We start from the raw sequence: 23716 nt of genomic DNA on the forward strand, positions 1-23716 counted from the left end.
TCCTTTCCTGAAAAATCCAAAGGATGAAGCCTGGTTATAAAAAGCCATGACCAACCTGCTGGGCTGTGCATGGAAGCTCTGGGGCCACACGGTAAATGGCACTTGCCCTGTGAGGGCAGGGAGTGGGAGGGGCTGGGGCTACTAGAGGGACCTGGCCAAGAAGAGGGGTGCTGAGGCTGAGTCCAGGATCCGAGAGAGGTGCTACCCACCTCCCTGTGCGGGGAGGCTTCAGGGCTCCTGGGGAGGGCCCGGAGGGTACTGAGGGACACCTACCCTGTTCACCAGCCTCCTGCCTGTGCATCTGGGTGTCCGTGTGCGTCTCTGTCTTCATCCATGAAGATGCTGCCCTCCTGGATCATCAGTCTTCTCCTGCTGGTCACAGTCAGAGGTGAGGATGTGGACACCACCCCTTGGTGACCATGCCTGAGCTGACCTTCCTTGGGGTGAGAAAGACAAGAGGCATCATTGTCACCATTATCATCATGCTAATTAATAATGTTATCCTTATTTCTTGATACAATGATCAGTACCATTCAGGGAATTTGACTCTATGGCAAACACAGGGCAGCCTGTTCAACACAGATGACCCAGCATCGTCCAGCTTGGTCCCATTTCTCCCGTGGCTGAAGCGGGTGGCAGGCAGTGGGGGCAGGTGGAGAGTGTGTGTGTTGGGGGGGGGGGATTCCTGTTAGGCCCCCAGTACCCTCAGTCCCTGGTTGTGGACAAGGGCACTTCTGCAGAATGAAAGGCATGGATGTGTCCCCCTGAGAACTCCTGTCCTGGCCTGCCTCCTGCCTGGGGGAGATGCAGAAACCCAAGTTTTTACTTTCCCTAAAAGGACAAGTTTTACTTGTTTTACTTTACAAGTTATACTTTACCTCCCAAAGGCCCCTCGAACCCCAACCTGCTTATTCCCATCCCCACCTCCTTGCAGGGGTGCCTCCTAGGCTCACTCTTTCCCACGCTGTCCCGTCTTCCCACCTCCTGTCCCATCAGTCAGAACCCCCCACTGCCTGGCTCAGGTCCCCAAACCCTCTGGTCCTTTCAAGGGCTTTCTTCTGCAGCCAGACTCTTGCCCCTTGTCTCCTCAGCTCGTCCCCAGCCCCTTCTTACCTTTCTAGAAATCCACCCTGGCCTTGCAGCAATACCCAGCCCCTGACAGCGGAGCCCTAGGTGGGGTCTGGCTGCTCCTCAGGCCTTTTGGACCCCTCGTTGGTCTCCTTTACTGGTCTGCTGCTTCCTCCTGCCCTAGGAGTGGGCATTCCCAAAGGTCACTCCCAGACACCCTCTTCATCTTTCTCTTCCTCGGCGTCATCCCCTTGCCTAGTCACTTCCAACACCCCCTTAGCCCTCCCAAGCTCCAGGCAGCTCCACCAGAGTCATGCCCCACTCCTCAAACTCACTTGTGCCAAACCGCACTCAGCCATCACCCCCATCTCCAGCTCCCTACTTTTGCCTTAACTCCCATCAGAGGGCAGAACGCCCACACCCTCTCCAGGCCCACAGCCCCCGCACCCCAGGCTCTGCTGTCCCTCAGCCACTTGGCTCCTCAGAACACCATCGGGAGCACAGCCCTGCCCACCCCACTGGCCAGTTCGGCATCCCCAGCACTTCCCCACTATCCACCCAACAGCCCAGGAGTCTTCACCAGGCCTCGAAGCCCCCACATTTATCACCTGAAGCAAAGATGGCTTTAGTCTCCTGTGGCCCTTTAGGCAGGACTGTTCTCTCTTCCCACAGTGTATTCAACACTATCATTATTCCTTCCCAGTTAAATTTCCTGTCTTTCAGGACAGGGTTTGGATCTGATTTATCTTTGTGTCTCCCCAGTTCCTGGGGCTTCCCTGATGGCTCAGGCAGTAAAGAATTCCCCTGCAATGTAGGAGACCGAGGTTCGATCCCTGGATTGGGAAGATCCCCTGGAGAAGGAAATGGTAACCCATTCCAGTATTCTTGCCTGAAGAATTCCATGGACAGAGGAGTCTGGTGGGCTATAGTCCAGGGGGTCGCAAAGAGTCAGCCACGACTGAGTGACTAACACTCTCACACTTTCACACACACCCCAGCTCCTACCTTTATTCCCAGTTAAGTTTCTGGGGTTCAAATCATGGATCCACCACTGACTGTGACCTTGGGGAACTTTCTTTGTCTCTCTGTGCCCTGGGTTCCTCTTCTTTCAAACAGAGGTAAATTCTTTGATCATAGGGCTGTTTGGAGGCTAAAATGGCTAATACTGATAAAGTGTTGGTGTGGTATCTGGTACATTGTAAACAACAAGTATTAACTATCACCAGTTTTTTCAATGAATGACCAACATTTGACATGATCAGTTGAGGAAGCCTAAGAGAAAAAATCCACCGTAATCCTCTAGATTTGAAATTATGTCACCCTTGGTTATACCAGGGGTGATATAACTGTGAAACTATGTCATGGACTGGAGAAGGACCTTCAGATTTAGATGGGGTCGTTTGAGTCATCAATTGCATATACTGAGCCTCTACTATATACAGTATGATGTGAAAACAAATTCTCTCTGTTCTTAGGGCATTTACTTTTTCAAAGAACAGCAGGGAAATCTGAAATGGCAGAGAATGATTTGAGGGAAAAAATGTGCATTAAGGGATGACATGAAGACATGTGGATTGAACAAATGCCCGGGAATGCCTACTGTGTGCACGGCCTGTGCCAGATATAAGGGAGACCTCAAGACTCATCACGTAGCATCTCTGTGCTATGGGCATTCATAGGCACTTGATAAATACTTGATGAGTGGCTAGAAAGGGCCATCTGGGAGTTTCCTGGAAGAGGTAGTTTTAGGGCCAAAGATTCCCAGATTTCACAGGAATTCTCCAACTTGCCTGATGAACAGGGGAACTTATTAAAAACAGTCTCCAGGGCCCCACCCCAGACCCTCCAAATCAGAATCTCTGAGGGAGGGGCCTGGGAGTGTGTATATGCTCATTCCCCCTCAGCATCCAGGTGGTTCTTATTACACAGAAGTTTGAGGAACACTGAAAGCAAAGATGAAGATGAGATTGGCCTTGGTCAGCCCTGGGCTGCACCCTGAAGAGTCCTTGCAAGCAGCTGAGATGACATAGCTCCTTCTCAGAACCTCACAAGGGTCCTGTTTGCTCCTCTTCCTGCCCCAGGAAAAGAGATTTGCTATGAACCTTTTGGCTGCTTTTCTGATGAAAAACCATGGACTGGAATCCTTCAGCGGCCTTTAAAGTTACTTCCCTGGTCCCCAGAGGACATCGACGCTCACTTTCTTCTATATACAAATGAGAATCCAAATAACTACCAAGTAAGAAGGGCGTAAAATGACTGTATAGTGGTGGTGGGGTGGGAGAGGATTTGGGCACCCACACTGGAGCCTTCATGTTTCTCTAAGGAATAATATTCATGGCCTTGGAACTTTCCAGAAGGTGCTTCCTCACCAGTGATAAAGTTAGAACTATCTGAACTCTAGGGATCTGATGAAATCTATGGACTCCCAACCTGGAAACTGACATAGTCACACACTTGTGCACAGAACTTCAGGACTTCCTAGGATTAGAACCTTGTTTGGGGGAGAAAGGGGGTATGAGTAGCTTTTATGGAAAAAGCCAGGCCTTTGTGTCCCTGGGAGGGTCTGGCTTCTTTTTCACCAAGAAGTAGAGGAAGCAAAGCCCCTCAGAGGCGGGTGGGGGGGGGGAAGGGGGGACCAGGACACAAATCCTTCCTTAGGAGCTAGAAGGGAAGCAGGGGACATTTAATGACAAAGGAGAAAAGTTGGGGACCCTCGGAGCAATCTTCAGTTCCCAAGAAGGCTGCCAGGTGAACACCAGCAAGCTTACTCCAGGTGCTCAGAAGTGAACACGAGAAACCTGCTCAGAGATGTAGGGAACAAATGTGTGAATGCCAAGGAGCAAAGTGGGCCAGTGAGATGGACTGGGAGATTAGGGCTGACACATATCACTGCTATGTAGAAAGTAGATACCTAGCGAGAACCTACTGTATGTACAGCACAGGGAACTCAACTCAGTGCTCTGTGGTGAGTAAATGGGAACAAAACCCAAAGAAGAGAGGATGTATAACTGATTCACTCCGCCGTACAGTAGAAACTAACACAACATTGTAAAGCAACTAAGCTCCAATAAAAGTTTTCTAAAATAGGAATGAGACTGGAGCTCCTGTAGGTGTAAGGTCATGAGAGTCCTTCTAGAACATCAGGATGTATGCACTGGACCCACCAGGGAATGACTTTCCTAAGGCAATATACTTGATTGTGCAATAAGCGCTTGCATGGACAAAAAAAGAAATTGTAAAATTAAGATTTTAAAAATTAAGAGAATTTGCTCAGAACTCAAGCAGCTCACAGCTCTGGCCCCAAACCAAGTTTGAGATAGCACGGTGTCTGGATATAGGTCCCCAGGGTCACCTACTGTGAGATTCTAGGTGACAAACCCCACACTCAGAGTCCCCATTACAAAAAAAAGTAGATTAAAAAAAATGAAATTTATGCAAAAAAAAAAAAAAAATTCCTGAAAGGGAATGGTAGATGTCTGCAGATGGCCAAAGAGGTCCTGGGAGAGAAAAGCTGAGGAACCTCTGGGCCTGAAGCAGCAGGCATAACGGGAGATACAGATTCATGGAGCAGAAAGGGCTTTAAATGCATAAAATAAAAAGCATTGGATACAAAGAAGTCATCTTCCCTGGTGGTTCAGGTGATAAAGAATCTGCCTGCAATGCAGGAGACCCAGGTTCAATCCCTGGACCAGCAATATCCTTTGGAGAAGGGCATGGCTACCCACTCTAGTATCTTGCCTGGAGAATTCCATGGACAGAGGAACCTGGCAGGCTACAGTCCATGGGGTCGCAAAGAGTTGGACATGACTGAGCAATTTTCACTTCACAAAGGATACTAACTATATTGGAAAAACAGTTATCAGAACATTTAAAAAGATTAATGTGGGATCTGGTAATATATGGTAAAATAAGTTAGCATATGGTAATAATTAGCTGCTTTATTATCTCGCTAAATAACACAGTCTTGGGGTTGGTCTAATAACTTCTGTCATTTTAAATAGTAATGACTACAAATGATATTTTTAAACATCTAAAACGACTATAATATTAAATGAAAATACCTGTGACTTCTGTTGGTGACAGAGTGTGGCTAAGACTACTGTGGTTTGTTGCTCATCAGTTAAAAAAGCACTGTATTTCCGTATATAAAAATCCGTATATAAAAATAAACTTGGACATTCTGAATTCTATCCTCAAACCCAAATAGGTCAGGAACTCCTTTTCTAGCCTTACCCAGGTTCATGAGAGTTGAACCTGTGACCTCAGTCTTTTGGGAATGGGCTCTAAAGGGTCTGTAGCTTGGAAAGGCCAACATTCAAATTCACCTTTTCTCATTTAACCAGCGGATCAATATCACTGACCTAGCCACTGTCAAGGCTTCAAACTTCCAACTGGACCGCAAGACACGCTTCGTCATCCACGGCTTTATAGATGATGGGGATTCAGGCTGGCCTACTGACGTGTGCAAGGTAGGCGCCCACCCTCCTCATCTAGTGAGACAAATGCCACCAGCAGACAGAGTCAAACACTGCCGCCCCGGAGGCTGGGAAAGAGTGACCGTCAGGGAAAGACAGGTTCTTCCTAAAACCACCAAGGAAAACTCAGATTCTCAGGGGCACCCACTTTCAAGTTCTCCCAACTCACCAACCTCTAGCCAAACATCTCCTTATAATGCTGAAAAGACCCAGAGTCCAATCAGAAAATCCCAGAGGTGGAGATGACAGCCAATTACCTGGCATTTGCCTCTGATGGTTTCTGTAAAAACCTCTGTGTGGCATAAAAAATGCATTATCCCCTATAGCACTGCTATCCAGTAGAACTTTCTATGATGATGGAAATCTATATCCATGCTGCCCAAATCAGGAGCCCCTGGCCACCTGAGCTTATCGAGAACCTGACATGTGGCTAATGTGACCAAAGAACTGAATTTTAAATTCTATTTCTTTGTAATCAATTGTGAAGAGCCATGAGTGGCTAGTGGCCATGGTACTGGGCAGTGCAACTTTAAAGTGACCATGAATATCGGTAATGAATTATCATTCATACCATCCACTTCCTGAACAGTTACCGTGACTCTGGCATTGTGCTAGTCATTCCACAGTCAGTCCATGTCCTGTTTAACCCTCCCAGCCTGGCTGTGAGGTAGGTACAGTTGTGGTTCTCACTCTATAGATGAGGAAATTAAGGCCCCCCCAAAAGTCAGTACTTGCCCAAAGTTGAATCCAAAGGTGGAATGCAAAACCAGGTCTTCCATGGACAAGATACCACAACTCTGTATGTCTACCGATTTAACTTGTAGGAAGTGCCCACGCATGGCTCTTAGAGGCTTAGGCTGTGCTGAGATGGACCTGAGCAGCTCCTTCTCAAGGTTCTCTGTTCCCCTTGGGCTGGATGTTCACAAGGGTCTCCTGAGGCCCAGAGGGAGGCTGTGTAGACCTGGAAATTGGAGAGCCTGGTGCATGCGATCCACCATGTTGTCCTAACGTCCAGCCAACTCTTCCCAACCTCAATGAACAATAATGAACAAAGGAAATAGTGTTCATTTCCTCTATGAAAAGGAGGCCTTCCCGAATGAACAAAGGAAATAATGTTACCCTCTCTGTTATTTGGGCTTCCCTGGTGGCTCAGATGGTAAAGCGTCTGCCTGCAATTAGGAAGACCCGAGATCAATCCCCAGGTCGGGAGGATCCTCTGGAGAAAGAAATGGCAACCCACTCCAGTACTCTTGCCTGGAAAATTCCATGGACGGAGGAGCCTGGTAGGCTACAGTCCATGGGGTCGCAAAGAGTCGGACACGACTGAGCGACTTCACTTTCTGTTATTTATTTATTTGGCTGCGCTGGGTCTTCATTGCTGTGTGCGGGCTTCTCATTGCGGTGGTTCCTCTTGTAGAGCATGAGCTCAGAAGTGCGGCCCACCGGCTTAATGGTCCCACAGCATGTGGGATCTTCCCTGAGAGGGATTGAACCCCTGCCCCCTGCATTGTCAGGCGGGTTCTTAGCCACTGCACCACCAGGGAAGTTGTTTCTTTTTCCTCCCAAGGGACCAGTATCTGTGCTTGGATAATATCACATGACACAAAAGATGCATGTATCTGGTAGAGTGATATCTTACCTCTGTCTAAATTTCATCTTATCAGACTTGTCCCTCAATACAAAGCATTGTTGGGAATATAAAAGCAGCCCCTCTGTGGCTTCAACTACCCAGTATAAGAGTCTGCAAACTTTCTCGTAGAAGAGCAGGTAATAAATACTGTAGCATTTGTGGGTCACGTGATTGTCCTTCATATGGTTTCTGTTGTGGCTATGAAGCAGGCGTGGGCAGTAGGTAAACAAATGGATGTGACTGTTTGCAATAAACTTTTGAGCTTCCCAGGTGGCGTGGTGGTAAAGAATCCACCGACAAGGCCGGAGACACAAGAGACATGGGTTCAATCCCTGGGTCAGGAAGATCCCCCAGAGAAGGAAATGACAAGCCACTGCAATATTCTTGCATGGAAAATCCCATGGACAGAGGAACCTGGGTGGTTACAGCCCATGGTGTTGCCAAGAGTAGGACATGACTAAGTGCCTGAGCACACACAGTCATGAAAGCAGGTGGATTTCTCACTCAGGTAGCAGTTTGCTAATCCCTGACGTAGTAAGTCATCTTTCTGACCTGGTTGTGGCAATGACCTTCTGTAAGACCTTAGACAAGTCACTTTGTTCCAGGCCTCAGTTTCCACATATACTAAGTGGGAATAAGTATATTCCCAGTTCATAGGGCTGTGGTGTGGACCAGGACAAATGTGAGGAATATTAAAGTCTTGACACAAACAAGCTAGGTGCTTGATAGATGTGAATTCCTATCATTGGAGTGTGCAACCGGTGGCTATTAATAAACTGGTTTGTCTTCCCCAGAAAATGTTTAAAGTGGAGAAGGTGAACTGCATCTGTGTGGACTGGGAACACGGGGCGTGGACAAGATATACCCAAGCCGTCCAAAACACTCGGGTCGTGGGAGCAGAGATAGCATTCTTCATACAAGGGCTGTCGGTAAACCCCTGCCTGGGCCACATGCTGTGGGGAGGGGGTAGGGAGAGGCGCAGGTCAGCACCCCAGAGCACCCAGAGGCAGCCTGGGGACCCATGGGGTGAGGCAGAGCCTGGAAGCCAGGAGCCAAGGAAGGCCTTTGCCTCAGGAAGCTGCACACTTCTCCCTCCCCAGCTGTCCTGAAGATCCCTAGCTGTGAGGTCTGGGGCAGACTAGCCTCTTTGAGCCTCAGTTTCCCCTTTTGAGATAGGCCTTCCCTGAAGATTAGTCTGGGAATTGGAGAGCAAGCTGAGCTGTCTGGCAGCTCTCAGCCCAGCGGAGTCTTCATCCTTAGGGAAGGTCCCTTACAGCCTTCGGGAAGGTTGATTCTGGAGAACCCCAGAGCCAGGCCCATGAACCACGCTCTGAACTGGCCCCTAAGGGCGACTCCAGGAGGGAGGCCCATGGTGGGGTATGGATGGGAGTTCGCAGCGCGCACAGTCAGTCCTGGCCAAGGCGGCCTGCAGATGATACAGTGGCCGCTGGTCAGCACCGGTGCCCCCACAAGCCAGCCGGACCCCGGGACCTGCAAACTGCGGCCAGCAGGAGGCCGAGTCATGCTGTCCTAGGTGGCGGCCTGGAGCCAGAGGTCATTCCTCCCAAGCTTCCAGGCTGCGTCCTGTCCCCATCCCCGTTCCCCCAGAGCCAGCACATCTCTCTACTTGTTCCTCTGGTAACTGACGCTCCACCCCTCCGCAGACTGAGCTGGGCTATGGCCCGGAGAACCTGCATCTCATTGGCCACAGCCTGGGTGCGCAACTGGCAGCGGAGGCCGGCAGGAGGCTGGGGGGCCGAGTGGGCAGGATCACAGGTAGGGACGCAAGGTGATGTAGGATGGGGTCGGAGGGGGAGGGAGGATAACCCGGCCAGGGGGGTGATTGTTATTATTCCCACTTTCCAAGTTCAGGGAGAACAGGCACTTTGAGCAGCACCAGCACTAGATGTAGGTCATCGAGTCCTGGATGCCCTGCTTCTCCCACCCTCGGCTTCTATTTGAAGGTGAAATTGTCATGGCCCCTGCCTCAGGAAGGGCTTCCCTGCTGGCTCAGCTAGTAAAGAATCCACCTGCAATGCAGGAGAGCTGGGTTCGATCCCTGGGCTGGGAAAATCCCCTGGAGAAGGGAATGGCTACCTGCTCCAGTATTCTGGCCTGGAGAATTCCGTGGACTGGATAGTCCATGGGGGTCACAAAGAGTCGGAAAAGACTGAGCGACTTTTCACTCAATGCCTCAGGAAATCCATAGTCTAGTGCAGGAGACAGACAACTAAGTAGGCAAATAAAATCCAAAGTAGAATTAACACATCAGAAGAAATCTATACAACAAGCAGGGGGGATGGGCCAAGAAAGGAGAAGCCACTAGTTCCATGAGGAGCTGGGATTTGAGGGGGTCTTGGAGGGGCGAGGTTCAGATTAAGGGAGAATGTGGGGAGGTGAGTTGCAGGCTGGGGGCTGCCTGAGCAGACACAAGGGAGCAGACTGTGTGGGACTCAGAGGCTGGGCAAGGACCGGGTCAGGACCAGGAGATCAGGCTTGGGGAATAGTGGCTCCACAGGAAGGAGTGAGGGGAAAAGGAAAAAGGGAGATGAGGGGAGCAAGGGCGCCACCCCGATCCTCCATGGAGCCAAACGTGGGGACTTCTGGATGTCCTCTGATAGGCAACGACCCCACTGGCAGCCTTCTGAATCCTTCCAAATGTGACTGCTGGGGTGTGGCGCCCTTTGTCCAGGGATCTCCGTGGATTTCGTGGGTACAGGGTTTAGATCCTGATTGGTCTTAGAGTGTGGCCTCCATTCTCAGGGCTGGACCCGGCACAGCCATGCTACGAGGGCACGCCCGAGGAGGTTCGACTGGACCCATCTGACGCCATCTTTGTGGATGTGATTCACACGGATTCTGCTCCCATAATCCCTTTCCTGGGTGAGTCGCCTCCCCTCCCCTCTCAGGGACCAAGGATGTAACTGACGGGAGCAGTTCCAGGCCCAGGCGTGCAACCCCTGCCACCCTCCCCCAACCTCCCCCACACACCGCAGGGTGGTATACAAAACAGGCAACCACAGGAAACACTTTGGGCACCAACCAGCCAAAATAGGTGTTAGTCACAAACCAACAGCTCAGTGCCGGTGATAACAACCAAGGCCCCTCGCTGGACAGCAGACTTCTATAGGCCATGGGAGGCTCACTCAGTCTACAAACTCTACATTCTTCCCTGGTCTGCCCATATGGAGAGTGGCAGATGTATTTATTATCGATGTTTGACCTGTACTTGCAAAATGCAAAGTGAATTTTTGAATTTTTTTCTTCTTATGGCAAAGCTTTGGTTAAAGTTTGTTTTGTGGGAGATTAAATATCATCTTTAATTCTTCTGAAATCAACATTCTTTTTGCAATATTTTCTTGCAAAACCACTCATGAAATGTGCCGATGAAGAATATGTTTTCATGATGCTATCACTTATGGAGGGTTTACCATGTGCTGCATTGAACATTTTGTACACCTTCACTCACTAATCACTGTGACAGCCCTGGAAAGAGGGTATTGTTATTACCATTTCATAGCTGAGGAAACTGAGGCTCAACAAGGTCAAGTGCTTGCCCAGGATCACAGATCTGTAAGTAGAACCAGAATGTGATCATGGGCCTGTGGGCTTCAAAATCCAAACCACCTACCACTATGCTCTGGTTCTCAATACAGCAATATAATTTATGTGGTGTCAGCATAACACTATAATGTAGAAACCAAAATATTTAAATAAGTAAAGTCATAAAAATTGTACCAGCCCTGACATGTGTCCTCTGGTGCATAATGGTATCAGGACACCGATAATAGTATCCATGTTGTTCAGAGTCTCTCCAAGACAGACAGACAGACACAAAGACACATGTGCCCACTCACCCAGAGCCTACCTTCCCCCTTATCTTATGTGCTCTGTTCTCTCCTCCCTTCTTGTCTTGCCAAGTGCTCATCTCTGAGAAATTTCTGCAGAGCCAGAGATAGGGAGGCTGTGCCGAGGACAAAATTTGCCAAAAAGTTTCTCGCTCCTGCTGGAAGGAGTTGAATGCTTTCTGTAGCCACCACCTGACTCTGGGACCACTTTCCTCCCCACTCCCTGTTCACGTCTGCTGCCAATGTTTCAGGTTTTGGAACAATACAAAAGGTGGGCCACCTGGACTTCTACCCAAATGGAGGAAAGGAAATGCCTGGGTGTCAGAAAAATATCCTGTCAACCATCATAGATATAAATGGAATATGGCAAGGTACGTGAACGAGAGCAGCGAGCCCAGCTGCTCCACTTGGAGGGAAGGCAGGATGTGTGGTGCTGACAGACATTTTCATCACAGTGGCCTGAGACAGTTATTCTGGTTAGCCCCATTTTACAGACGAGGAAACTGGCTCAGAAAAGTGATAAAATGCCCAAGGCTGCCCAGTTTCCGGCTGCAAAGCCCAACCACATGCCCAGCCTGAGCCAAACCCCCTCCCTGCACCAGGATGCTGAGACATGGGCTGCCCTCGCCCATCGGCTAGGACCCAGTTCTGGCTTTGGTTCCCATGCTCTCTCCAGGGTCGGCCCCTTGAAGAACTGCAGGGTGGAAGCAAAGATGTGAACGGGTTTTGACTTTCTTGCCATTTGCTGTTGTCAGATGCTAGGAACTGAAAGGAAGTGAGTTGGTAAGAAGACAGTGGGGAGGAGGAGGAGGAGGAGGACGTGCCCTGGGGGTTTGGAGGCACGTGTGAGGAGGCAGGGGCTGGGGGGCTGGGAGAGGGGGGCTAAACTTGTGTGTGTCTCTGCTTATCTGAGAAATCAGGCTCAGAGCCCCTAATGTTACGTGACCTGAAGCACCATCGCCATCAGCCAGCCATCCCTTTTTCTGGCTTTGGGCTATTCCTGTCTCTGTTCAGTGAGAACAGGCTTCCCTCTCCTCCCTGAAAGTGGAGACTTTGAGTCTGCGATCATCTCATTTCAGTCTTTATTTTTCTGAGCTGGGAGTTCCCCGAGGCCAGGGGAACTGGGCCATCGGGCCTCTCCTTGGTACCCTGAGCTGGCCCAGAGCAAGCTCTAGTCCACTCATTACCTTGAGTGGAGGGGCCTCCTGTAGCATCTTAATATTGCTTCTTGTGAAAGAGCAGAGTCGATAAGACAACAGCCAGCATCCATCACCAGTTGGTAGAGCCTTTGATCTCCTCTGTACTCAGCACCAGACACCTCCTGGGGTGGGGGGCCTCTTCTGCTGATCTGCTCCCAGAATGAACGCCAGAGTCACAATGAGGGCTGCCCTCTCCCAGAAGTGACAGGCTGGGCACACATAATAGGAAGGAGCCCAGGTTTAATTAGAGAGACGACAGGGAGACAGAGAACAGCCTAGATGCTGGAGCGGGTTTCTATTGTGTGCGCGCCGGTCACCCTGGCGCAGGCACTGAGGAACAATTACATCCACTTGCTCCTCTATTATGTAATCCCTGGGTAGCAATTGTGGATGAAAGAAACAATTAAGTTCGAAACAGGTTCTGTTGTCTGGTAATGAGTGCTGGTGTGGGACACGCAGGACGGGGGGCACTGTGGGGTGATAATTCTCCCCCAGCACAAATGGCAACCTTCTTTTCCCCCCGCGTTGAGGGATAAAGCCCAGCAGACCTCCCAGAAGTGGCCACCAGGTTGGCCAGGGTCACTGTGGATTGCTCCATGGGAAGTTTGGTACCAAGTACTAATAGCTGGAGAGATTAAAAAAAGCAATTTCCCCCAACAAGAGGACCTCGGTTCAAAGAGAAAGATGGTCAATAAAATGCAGTGAGAGTGGTCAAAGGTCACGGGGACCTTGCCCTCTATTGCTTTTACCTTGTGCCTGAAGGAGTAAGAAGGAGGAATTTCTCAGCCTAAGGTGGTAGACAGAAAAGCTGGCTTCATGTGAAAGGTGAAATATATATGTGTATATACACTCAGTCACATCTGACTCTCTCTCTGACTCTCTGTGACTCCATGGACTGTAACCCACCAGGCTTCTCTGTTCATGAAGTTTTCCAAGCAAGAATACTGGAGTGGATTGCCATTTCCTCCTCCAGGGGATCTTTCTGATCCAGGGATCGAAACTGTGTTTCTTGGGCCTCCTCTTTGGCAGGTGAATTCTTTACCAGTGAGCTACCTGGGAAGCCGAGAGATAGAGAGAGAGAGAGAGAGAGAGAGAGAGAGAGAGCTAGCCACACCCCCAAAGCCCCCAAGCTTTTGTCAATCATTTACAATACATGCCTGGCCCTGGAGGATTAGATAAGGGTGCTTGTTAGATCTTCTCACTCCCCAACACTTGTCTAGCCCTAAGGAGGACCTCCCCAGAAAATGGACAGTACCAGGGAGAAGAAAGCGACTCCAGCCAACCACCACTACAAACAAGCCCCCAAATTTTCTACTTGCCAAGTATGTCAAGGTCAATGATAGAAGTTCTGAACTGTGGCCAAGGTGTTCAGGAGCAGTGATACCCACCTGTGAAATGCAGGGGTGATTCCTCTCTCAGTCAGAATGGTTCAGGCTTCAAAAGTTGAATGCCTCTTGTGAGCCTCTGTGGCCTTTGTCTTCCCAGGAATCCAAGACTTCGTGGCCTGCAGTCACTTACGAAGCTACAAGTACTACTCAAGCAGTATTCTCAACCCTGATGGCTTCCTAGGCTACCCATGTGCCTCCTACAAAGAGTTTCAGGAGGTAGGGCACACCAGGGGCCCCAGGAAGATGGTGGTGGTGGTGGTTTCGTCTCTGTGACTTGGAACAGAGCAGAGATGTAACTCCATGGCTGAAGAGAGCCTTCCTCCCAGGAGTAGGATGGGCAAGAGAGGAACAGCACAGATCCGAACTGTACTGGGCTTTCCCTAGATCCCCAATTTTTCATTCTGGAAAATTCCCAGTGGATGCTTGGATGGGTAGATGGATGCAAGCATGCATGGATCAGTGTGGGGTTCTGGGGAGCAGGCACAGAATGGATACCTGAACGGAAGGATGGATAGGTAGGTGAGAAGATGGATGAAGGATGGATGGATGGATGGATGGATGGATGGAGTAGAAGATGAATTGATTGATAGAGTGAGTGATGAGTCCAAGGCCTACGACCCACAGACACACTGTTTTCTCTCACTAGGGTGGCTGTTTTCCTTGTCCAGAGGGAGGATGTCCCAAAATGGGGCACTATGCTGACCAATTCCAGGGGAAAAGCAGTGCGGTGGGACAAACCTTTTTCCTGAACACTGGGAGCAGTGGTAACTTTACAAGTAAGTTTTCATTTTACAAATTTAAAAATTCTTGCAAATAATTTTAAAGGTGTTTCAGCTTTCACAGGACCCTCAGTAGCAATTTAACGGAAACTCAACTCCAACCATTTTAAGCTATAATGGAAGGACAGTAGAATGGCATTTGTCTTAGGTCTCAAGTTCACCCTTTAACCAAAAATCCCGATCAATGGAATAAAGTACAGTGATTGGCCCAAGCTGGGTTACAAGTCCACTCACCCCTGTGGCCAGAAGGATGGATCCATTAATAGAAGTAGAGCATTCAGTTCAGTTCAGTTGCTCAGTCATGTCCGATTCTGTGCGATCCCATGGACTGCAGCATGCTAGGCTTCCCTGTCCTTCTTTATCTCCTGGAGTTTGCTCAAACCCATGTCCATCGAGTCAGTGATGCCATCCAACCATCTCATCCTCTGTTGTCCCCTTCTCCACCTGCCCTCAATCTTTCCCAGCATCAGGGTCTTTTCCAATGAGTCAGATGTTTGCATCAAGTGGCCAAAGTATTGGAGTTTCAGCTTCAGTATCAGTGCTTCCAATGAATATGCAGGACTGATTTCCTTTAGGTGAGGTGGGGCAAAGTCGCTGTAAGTCAAGAAGTCTCCCCACTAATTATATGTCACATCAGTCACCCTACATATACATAATCATGTTGTGTTTTTGTTGTTTTGCCCAGTTTCTTATTTAAAAAATACCAGATAGTGAAATGATCAAGATTCATGTGTTATAAGTAATGGTAACCGAATGAAGAATAATTGTTGTTCAAAGGAGTTTCAAATTTTAAAATGTTATGTAGCACTTTATAAAACACTTCATGTGATCTTCACAATATTTGTCATGAAAGATCACAGTTCAGCAGTTTCTATAAAGTCTTACATGCATAAGACTTTAACCCAGTCATTCTTCTTCTCAGAATTTACTTAGGAAAAATACTTGCATGTGTGAATGAGAATATGTGCTCAAGAATGGACCCTGCAATGTTGTTTTTAATACCAGAAGATTGGCAATTGGGGGAGGCCAGGGAGAGCAACCCGAATCTTAGGACACCAAACCTCACTGAAGAAAATCATCATACATATTCACTCCTACCCCTCACCCACAGAGGACTCAGCTTGGAACAAGACTGCCTCCATAGGGTCATTTTTTTCAACAAGATGAGTTAATTTAATGATTGCATTTCTTTGGACAGGTTGGAGATATAGAGTATCCGTCACACTGGCTGGAACAAAAAAAGTGAGGGGGTACATCAGAATTTCTTTGTATGGAAGTAATGGAAACTCAAAACAATATCAAATTTTCAAGTAAGTTTGATAGTAAAGTGAAATGACCAGACTTTCCATGGTAGATTATTCATATGAGATTAGGTATAAACTGCTTTATAAACCTAGCCATCTATGATACAGAACCATTGAATCCTGAAATGTCAAAGCTGGATGGAAGTCTTAGATCTGGTTCAATCACCCCATTTACACACGAGAGGAAAGAGGGAGAACTCACTATTTAACATGAGACAAGTGCAGACTTCTTTTGAATTGTCAGTTGTTGTTTCCTGACTTAGGTTTTAAGAATATCAAATTCTCCCCAGGCCAGGCGCATTTGTGTGGCAACTCCCTCCTCACCAACACACACACTTCATCCCCTACACATCCACACAAAGGAAGCCTGAGGCCACCTTCTCATTGCTGTAGCAGCCTCAGCGCCTACTTCTGCTGGGTATGTGAGGTGCTTGGTAAATGAATGTTGGACAAATGCATAACAATTCTGTAAAAGGGCTTCCCTGGTGGCTCATATAAAGAATATGCCTGTGATGCAGGAGACCTGGGTCAGGAAGATTCCCCTGGAGAAGGGAAAGGCAACTCACTCCAGTATTCTTGCCTGGAGAATTCCATGGACAGAGGAATCTGGTGGACTATAATCCACGGGGTCATAGAGTCAGACACGACTGAGCAACTAATGATTTCACACTTTCAATGCTGTAAAAATAGATTGCTTTTTGCACAAAGTTCTACATGATAATTTTCATGCTAAAGTTCTTTGACCACTTCCTGTGCTACATATGAGGTGATAACAAATGACCTCAGCTGACCCACAGGCATCTTTGAACATAAGATATTGCATTAATTAGCCCCGCAGTAAACCAACAGGGTTAATATGCAACCCCAAATATTTAACTTCCCTATAGGGATAAACTGTGTGTGTGTGCTTAGTCGTTCAGTTATGTCCGACTCTTTGCGACTCCATGGACTGTAGCCTGCCAGGCTCCTCTATCCATGGCATTTTCCAGGCAAGAATACTGGAGTGGGTTGCCATTTCCTACTCCAGCAAATCTTCCTGACCCAGGGATTAAACCCGCATCTCTTGAGTCTCCTGCATTGGCAGACAGATTTTTTACCAGTGTCAGCTGGGAATCCCAGGGAAAAACAAAAACAGTGGAAATCTAGAGTCTAATATTTTTAAAAGTTGTATTGTTTACAAACACCTTTGTGATTTACCATTCCCTGGATATGTACAAAGTTATACAATTTATTTGCAGGAAACCAGCAACAGTGGCTGTTGTTTGGAGAAACAATAGATTGCTATCAACCTATGTATTTATATATACACCTGATAAAGTATTTTATGTCTATGTTTTCAGAGGATCCCTCCAACCAGATGCAAGTCATATGCATGACATTGATGTGGACCTCAATATTGGAAAAGTCCAGAAGGTCAAGTTCCTTTGGAACAACAATGTGATAAATCTCTTCCGGCCCAAATTAGGGGCTTCCAGAATCACAGTGCAAGGTGGTGAAGATAGGACTGAGTGAGTATCTTTTATTCCATCTAAGTTTTATTTTCTATATTTAGCGGAAAATCTGTTCACCAGTCCATCCATTCATCCATCCAATCACCAACATACCCATCTATGCATTTATCCACTGATACATTCACCCAGCCCTTTCTGTTCATCCACTTATCTGTCCACTTATCTATCCAGCCATCTATCCAGACACCTGTCATCTCATGCTTCTGGCCATCCAGCCAACTATCCATTCATCTACCCAACAATTCATCTCAAGTCTCCACCTATCCATCAATTTCCTTTTGAAAAATAAATAATTTCCTTAAGCCAAGCTCACGTTGGCAGGAGCAAGGCATCAGTATTGAGGCATATGTTCAAGAAGGGATGATTCACGTTGGTGTTTGGTAGAAACCAACACAATACTATAAAGCAATTATCTTCCAATTAAGAATAAATAAATTTTTTAAAAAAGAGAAAAATAAAATCATGTAGACCCATTAAAAAAAGAAACAGGCATATATGAAACTCTTTTATCTTAAACAATAAGGAAGACACCTGGGCAGCACTTGACGGAAACCTCTAAGTTAATTCCAGCTGGGGAGCAGTTAGGAATGTAAATTGCTTGTTTGGAGACTATGGCATGTATTGGATCTATCTCATAGTGGCAAACTCTTCTCATTCAGAGGGAACAGGACCTTACCTGGTAGGAGCTGGGAGAGTACCTAACTGTATCTAAAAATATGAAAAGAAAGAAGTCCACCTTAAAAGAGGATCAGCATTGCCAGGCTCAAAACCCTCTGGGTTTTTTGTTTGTTTGCTTTGCTTTTGCTATTTTATTTTATTTTTTTAGAGTATAATTCCTTTACAATGTTGTGTTAGTTTCTGCTATACAACAAAGTGAATCTGTTAGATGCATACATATACTCCTCTCACTCCTGAGTCTCCACCCCACACTCCCACCCCACCTCTGTGTGTGTGTGCTAAGTCACTTCACTGACTCTGTGCAACCCTAGGGACTGTAGCCCACCAGGCTACTCTGTCCATGGGATTCTCCAGGCAAGAATTATTGGAGTGGGTTGCCATACCCTCCTCCAGAGGGGGTTCCCAACTTAGGGATCAAACTATGAGAAGTTTCCTATGTGTCCTGCATTGGCAGGCAAGTTCTTTACCACTAGTGTTACCTGGGAAGCCCCATCTCATCCTTCTAGGTCATCACAAATATCATACATTAACGCACATATGTGGAATCTAGAAAAATGGTACTGATGAACCTATTTGCAGGTTAGGAATACAGACACAGATGTAGAGAACAGACATGTGGGCACAGTGAGGAGAAAGGGAGGATGGGATGAATTGGGAGGGTAGCACTGACATACACTACCACGTGTAAAATAGATAATTAGTGGGAAGATGATGTATAGCACAGAGACCTTGGTGATAACCCCTTGGGTTTTGAAAATCCTTGGTCTGACCACTGATTCCCTCTCAGCTCATTAAAAGTCCAAGGAGGGGAGGAGATTCTTTGAGGGGGTTTGCTTTCTGAGCATCACTTGGACTCTGCCTCATGTAGCAGAGCTTTTCAGTCAAAGGGGTCTGAATTCCAGTGGGTTAGCCAAGAACTGTTTACTCACCTGAAGTCACTTTTCAACAAGCAAAAGAGCCTCATGCCAGAAATGTTTTCCTTCACAGGTATAATTTTTGCAGCAACGACACGGTGCAAGAAGATGTGTTACAAATCCTCTACCCTTGTTAAAAATGTGGTGCCTCCTATATCTTTGTGATAATAAAATTTCAATGGCCTAGTTCTGATGTTGTTAGTTTGACATTCTGCATGTTCTGGGTCACATTTTAGAAAAGATTTGGGGGACTGGAGCCAACTTGGCCACAGATAATGTCTAAAACATCCTACTGGTCCACCTCCTCCACCATCTCTCTCTTCCAGGATACTTTGTGTGGTCTGTCCTAATGGATTTTATATCCTTAGACAGTGGAATTCTCTCCTGTTTGAAAAGGTTGCTTCCACATGTTGTCCACTCAGCTTGCAGTATCCTGGGGTAGAGAGCAGACCCCATGTAAGAGCAGCCTGTGGCATGAGTGACTCTGGGGGTAATCTAGGTGGAATCTGCCTCCACCATGGAGGGAGAGGAGCTTTAAAAGAATTTACTACATGAACACGGCACAAAACGCAAATGATGCAGAAGTGAGGTTTTACCCAAGGTTCCTGTCCTTCCAGCTTTGCCCTAGGGCCTCTCACTTTCTCTTCCCAGAAACAACTCGAGTCCTCCCTGAAATATTCTCTGTATAGAATATTTGCACACCTATCTCACATATCCCAGCCCTACATCTCCCTTTTTTTAAAAAGGATTTATAAGCTATGACAAACGTAGACAGCAACGAAGATTCCCCTAGTCAAAGCTATGGTATTTCCAGGAGGCATGTGTGGATGTGAGAGTTGGACCATAAAGAAGGCTGAGCACTGAAGAATTGATGCTTTCAAATTGTGGTGCTGGAGAGGATTCTTGAGAGTCTCTTGGGCAGCACAGAGATCAAACCAGTCAATCCTAAAGGAAATCAGTCCTGAATATTCATTAGAAGGACTGATGCTGAAGCTGAATCTCCAAAACTTTAGCCACCTGATGTGAAAAGTCAACTCATTGGAAAAGACCCTGATGCTGGGAAAGATTGAGGGCAGGAGAAAAAGGGGGTATCAGAGGATGAGATGGTTGGATGGCAATATCAATTCAATGGACAGGAGTCTGAGTAAACTCCAGAAGATGGTGAAGGACAGGAAAGCCTGGTGTGCTGCAGTTCAAGGGATCACTAAGAGTCAGACACGACGGAGCGACTGAACAACAAGTGACCTACTAATTTTTTCAGAAAAATTAAATTATCAGAAAAAGTATAAGTTTTAAACATATGAGGTACTCATTCTTCTAGCTTTGATTTACTTCTTAGACATTTTCATCTTTCTGGCCACCCAATGTTTTGTAAACCTCTTGGCATTTTGTTTTTCTTCTGGGATCCCCAAGCATTATTCAAAAACAGGGCTGCAGCCTTTTTTTTTTTACCATTAACCTCTAGTTGCTAAGAGATGGGAACTTGTTTATAGTAGTTCTATCGGTTCCAGGATCATAGAAACAATTCTGTATGAAGGTTTTGGCTGCTTCTTGCCTTGAATCTCTCAAATCTTGGTCTTTTAGCCTTTTAGCCAAGTAGCTTTTATTCCGGACAACAGTCTGTAGTTTTTGTATTTGCTTTCTTAGTCATTTCCCTTTTCAAACAAATGGAAGCATACAATACACACTGTTCTCACCTTGCTTTTCTCACTAACAGTAAATTTGGATATTATTCTCTCATGGTCCAGAAAGAGTTTCTTCATTCTTTGTGTGGCCTCACAGAGTCTATGTGGTGTGGTTGTCCTTGCTGATGGACACACAAAATTTTCCTATTAGGAATATTCATGCAATGACCCTTTTATGATATTCTAACATGATATAAACTTGTCCAAGAAATGTTTAGGATGTTTATTTTGATCAGTGTTGCCAAATTGCATTCCAATTTACACGCTGACCAATAACATGATAGGCTAAACTGTATGAAATTGTTGCTCTTGGGAGCCAAAAAAGTCAAATATTGATAATTCCATATGGTTTGTTCTAACACGAGAGGGTTTTGCACCTTCACCAGCTTGGTAAATTGTCAAGCCTTTTGTCTATTAGGTGCCTGAAAGTGCTTTTCCCTATGTTGCAATTTGTGTTTTTTTGTGATAAATGAAAAGTGAATATTTTTTCAGTGTTTAGTGGCCTTCTTTGTTTCTTTTTCTGTGAATTGTCCAAATTGTGTGTTGATTTTAAGCTTTTTTAAATATAATATTTACTGTTAAGAGTTCTATAATACTAAGAAATTGGAGGACTTCGCTGGCCATCCGGTGTTAAGACTGCGCTTCCAATGCAGGGGTGAGAATTAATCCCCTGGTTGGGGAACTAAGATCCCAAATGCCATGGGGCAGGGCCAAAATAAAAGAAAATTGGAATGTTCTGTCGCAAGAAGATACTTCACCTAACTTATCCCTCTCCCTGGGAGAAAACCAGGAAGTCGGTGGGAGGGCCTAGAGCAGCCACTCACAGGGCCTGTAACTGCAGCCTGGTCGCAGGTCCTACGAAGTTTCTGCAGATGCTGTAACCCCGGGCTGCCCAGAGGACTCACCCACCTGACCTCACACCTGGTCAGGGTCAGGTTTCAGCTTTCCTTCCTGAGCTGGCTAGAGCCTCGGCCTGCGTGGTCTTCATCCAAGGCCAGTGAGCAGATAGGGAGTCTGTGCCCAGAACTTAGGGGGCCCAGGACCACCACGGGCAGAGCTGCCAGGACCTCAGCAGAGTGTGGCCCTTCTGTCTTGGCCTCCTGCCCACGCTCGGCCTCCCAACGGCCCCCAGCTGACCTGCTCACTCAGTGCTGGGGCCCCAGTGACTAAATAGGCTGGTGGGAGGCATTTTCAAGGCCTGAGGATGGCAGAGGAGGGCACACTTATTGGGCAGAGTGGGTGTAGCCACCACTCAGTTCTGAGAATGCAGAAATGGCTCCTTTAGCAATTTTGTGAATGGCATCACGGTCGCAGGGATTGGGTATTGAAGAGAACGGCTGGTGATTCAGCCCCTGAGATTCCGAGAATGAGGCCAGAAGGAGCCTGCCCCTCCCTTTATAAGAATGCCTCTCATTTGCAGCAGAACTAAAGGGTCTGAGTTCAGCACCTTGGGGGTTTTCTTTCATTCTCCTTTTTTCTTTGTATTTTCAAAAATGTTTTTTCTTGAAGCCCTATACAGCATGTATGCTCTCAGCCTGATGCTGTGAAATAGGTCCTTGTCTGAGATCTTCTAGACTTCCTAGATCTCAATAAAACTACAAATTAAAGAACACAGGTTCTCAGCCTTGGCTACATAGCAGCATCTCTCAGAGAGATTAAAAAAAAAAAAAACAACCTCATATTCAGGACACACCCTAGACTAAGTAGAATTTCTGAGTTGAGGCCCAGCATCGGCAGTTTGTAAAACTCCTGGGAGGCGCACAGCTAAGCCTGAGAAATGCCATGTGTGTTTCCTTCTAAAAGTTTGTAAGGACCCTTTCCCATCTTTCCTCTTTTAAGTGATACAGGACTTAAATGCCCAGCTCTGAAGGAAGGGTGAGTTGGCCTTGGGTTCCCAGCTCTCTTTCTGCCTGTATCACCCGGGCTGGCTCCTTCCCTTCTCAACCTCAACACACCAGAGAATAACAGTACCCTGTCTCCCCCACACAGGGTGGCTGTGACGATTAAATAAGACAGTTCAGTGCCCAGCACATGATAAACAACCGGTAATGGAAGCAGTAAGGGCAGGCAGCCCTGAGCTATTCTGTAAGAGTAACAGAGATACCGAAGATCAGGACTGAAGACAAGCATAGCCTCAGAGAAGGTATTTGAAGTGGACTCAACAAGGGATTAGTATTCAGAATACACGAAGGAAAGACCAGCCACATAGAAAAGTGGACAAAATGACATAAGCAGGCAACACATAAAGAGATACCTGACTCACAAATGTTTGAGATTCATCTCCACTAGTCATTAGGGGGATATAAACGAATTTTTTTTTTTTTAAGTACATTTAAGTGAAGTCGCTCAGTCATGTCCGACTCTTTGCGACCGTGGACTGCAGCCTACCAGCCTCCTCTGTCCATGGGATCTTCCAGGCAAGAGTACTGGAGTGGGTTGCCATTTCCTTCTCTAGGGAATCTTCCCGACCCAGGGATCGAACCTGGGTCTCCCGCATTGTAGGCAGACGTTTTACCGTCTGAGTCACCAGGGAAGTAATTTGCACCCATCCAATTACCCAAAATACAACTTCAGCAACAACAGAGAAGGAGCTGGGGTCCACATATATCACCATGAGTACATCTCCCAAATGTTCTGTTGAAGAGAAAAGCAAGCATCAGGAAGATAGCATCTAGACACAGAAGTTACCATTTATACACATTTCTGTTCACAAAGCTACTCACTGCAGATGTGGTTGTTAGTGTTGTTTAGTCGCTAAGTCATGCCTGACTCTTTGTAACCCCATGGATTGTAGTACACACTCCAGGTTCCTCGGTCCACTGTCTCCTGGAGTTTGCACAAATTCATGCCCGCTGAGTTGCTGATGCTATCTAACCATCTCATTCTCTGCCACAGATGTGGTCCAAAATATCAAAACAAGGCCATTTAAAATCTTTCTTTATTGGTGGTGTCATATTTTTAATTAACAAAGGGATTTGAAACATTATGACAAAGGTTTATCTTGGCTAATTCCAGGTGGTAATTACAATGGTGTTGGTCAATGCTATTTTTGGTAGTTTTCACTTTTTATCCAAATTTAAGAGAAAAAAAGGAGAGGGGAGTTAAAATAATTTGGAGTTCGGGACCTGTGACTGGTAGGAGGGGTCGCAGATGAATGGTTTCTAAGACCCCAAGATGGTCCCCATCTGCATTTGGACTTGAATCCTGATTTATCTGTCACTGTTTCCAAGACACAGA

The 23716-nt window shown here is 46.9% G+C and overlaps 1 protein-coding gene across 1 annotated transcript; it reads left to right on the forward strand.

Moving 5' to 3' along the window:
* Positions 1-71: 71 nt before the first annotated feature.
* Positions 72-18987, forward strand: LOC122709330 (pancreatic lipase-related protein 2). Its single transcript, XM_043926617.1, has 13 exons — positions 72-91; positions 286-388; positions 3150-3304; positions 5412-5537; positions 7968-8102; positions 8838-8949; positions 9937-10056; positions 11273-11392; positions 13706-13824; positions 14255-14384; positions 15586-15697; positions 17032-17199; positions 18868-18987. Exons 2-13 carry the CDS (start codon positions 334-336, stop codon positions 18929-18931), a joined length of 1416 nt encoding a protein of 471 aa, XP_043782552.1. The 5' UTR covers positions 72-91; positions 286-333; the 3' UTR covers positions 18932-18987.
* The last annotated feature ends 4729 nt before the right edge of the window (positions 18988-23716 follow it).

The sequence above is a fragment of the Cervus elaphus genome, chromosome 15 (assembly GCF_910594005.1).
Source record: "Cervus elaphus chromosome 15, mCerEla1.1, whole genome shotgun sequence".
In the NCBI taxonomy this organism is placed as follows: Eukaryota; Metazoa; Chordata; class Mammalia; order Artiodactyla; family Cervidae; genus Cervus; species Cervus elaphus.

Excerpts from the sequence above, each read along its gene's own strand:
- LOC122709330 (XM_043926617.1), top strand. The coding sequence starts at position 334 with ATGAAGATGCTGCCCTCCTGGATCATCAGTCTTCTCCTGCTGGTCACA. Across the intron at positions 11,393-13,705 it reads TATAAATGGAATATGGCAAG|GAATCCAAGACTTCGTGGCC; the intron begins GTACGTGAACGA and ends TTGTCTTCCCAG. Across the intron at positions 13,825-14,254 it reads CCTACAAAGAGTTTCAGGAG|GGTGGCTGTTTTCCTTGTCC; the intron begins GTAGGGCACACC and ends TTCTCTCACTAG.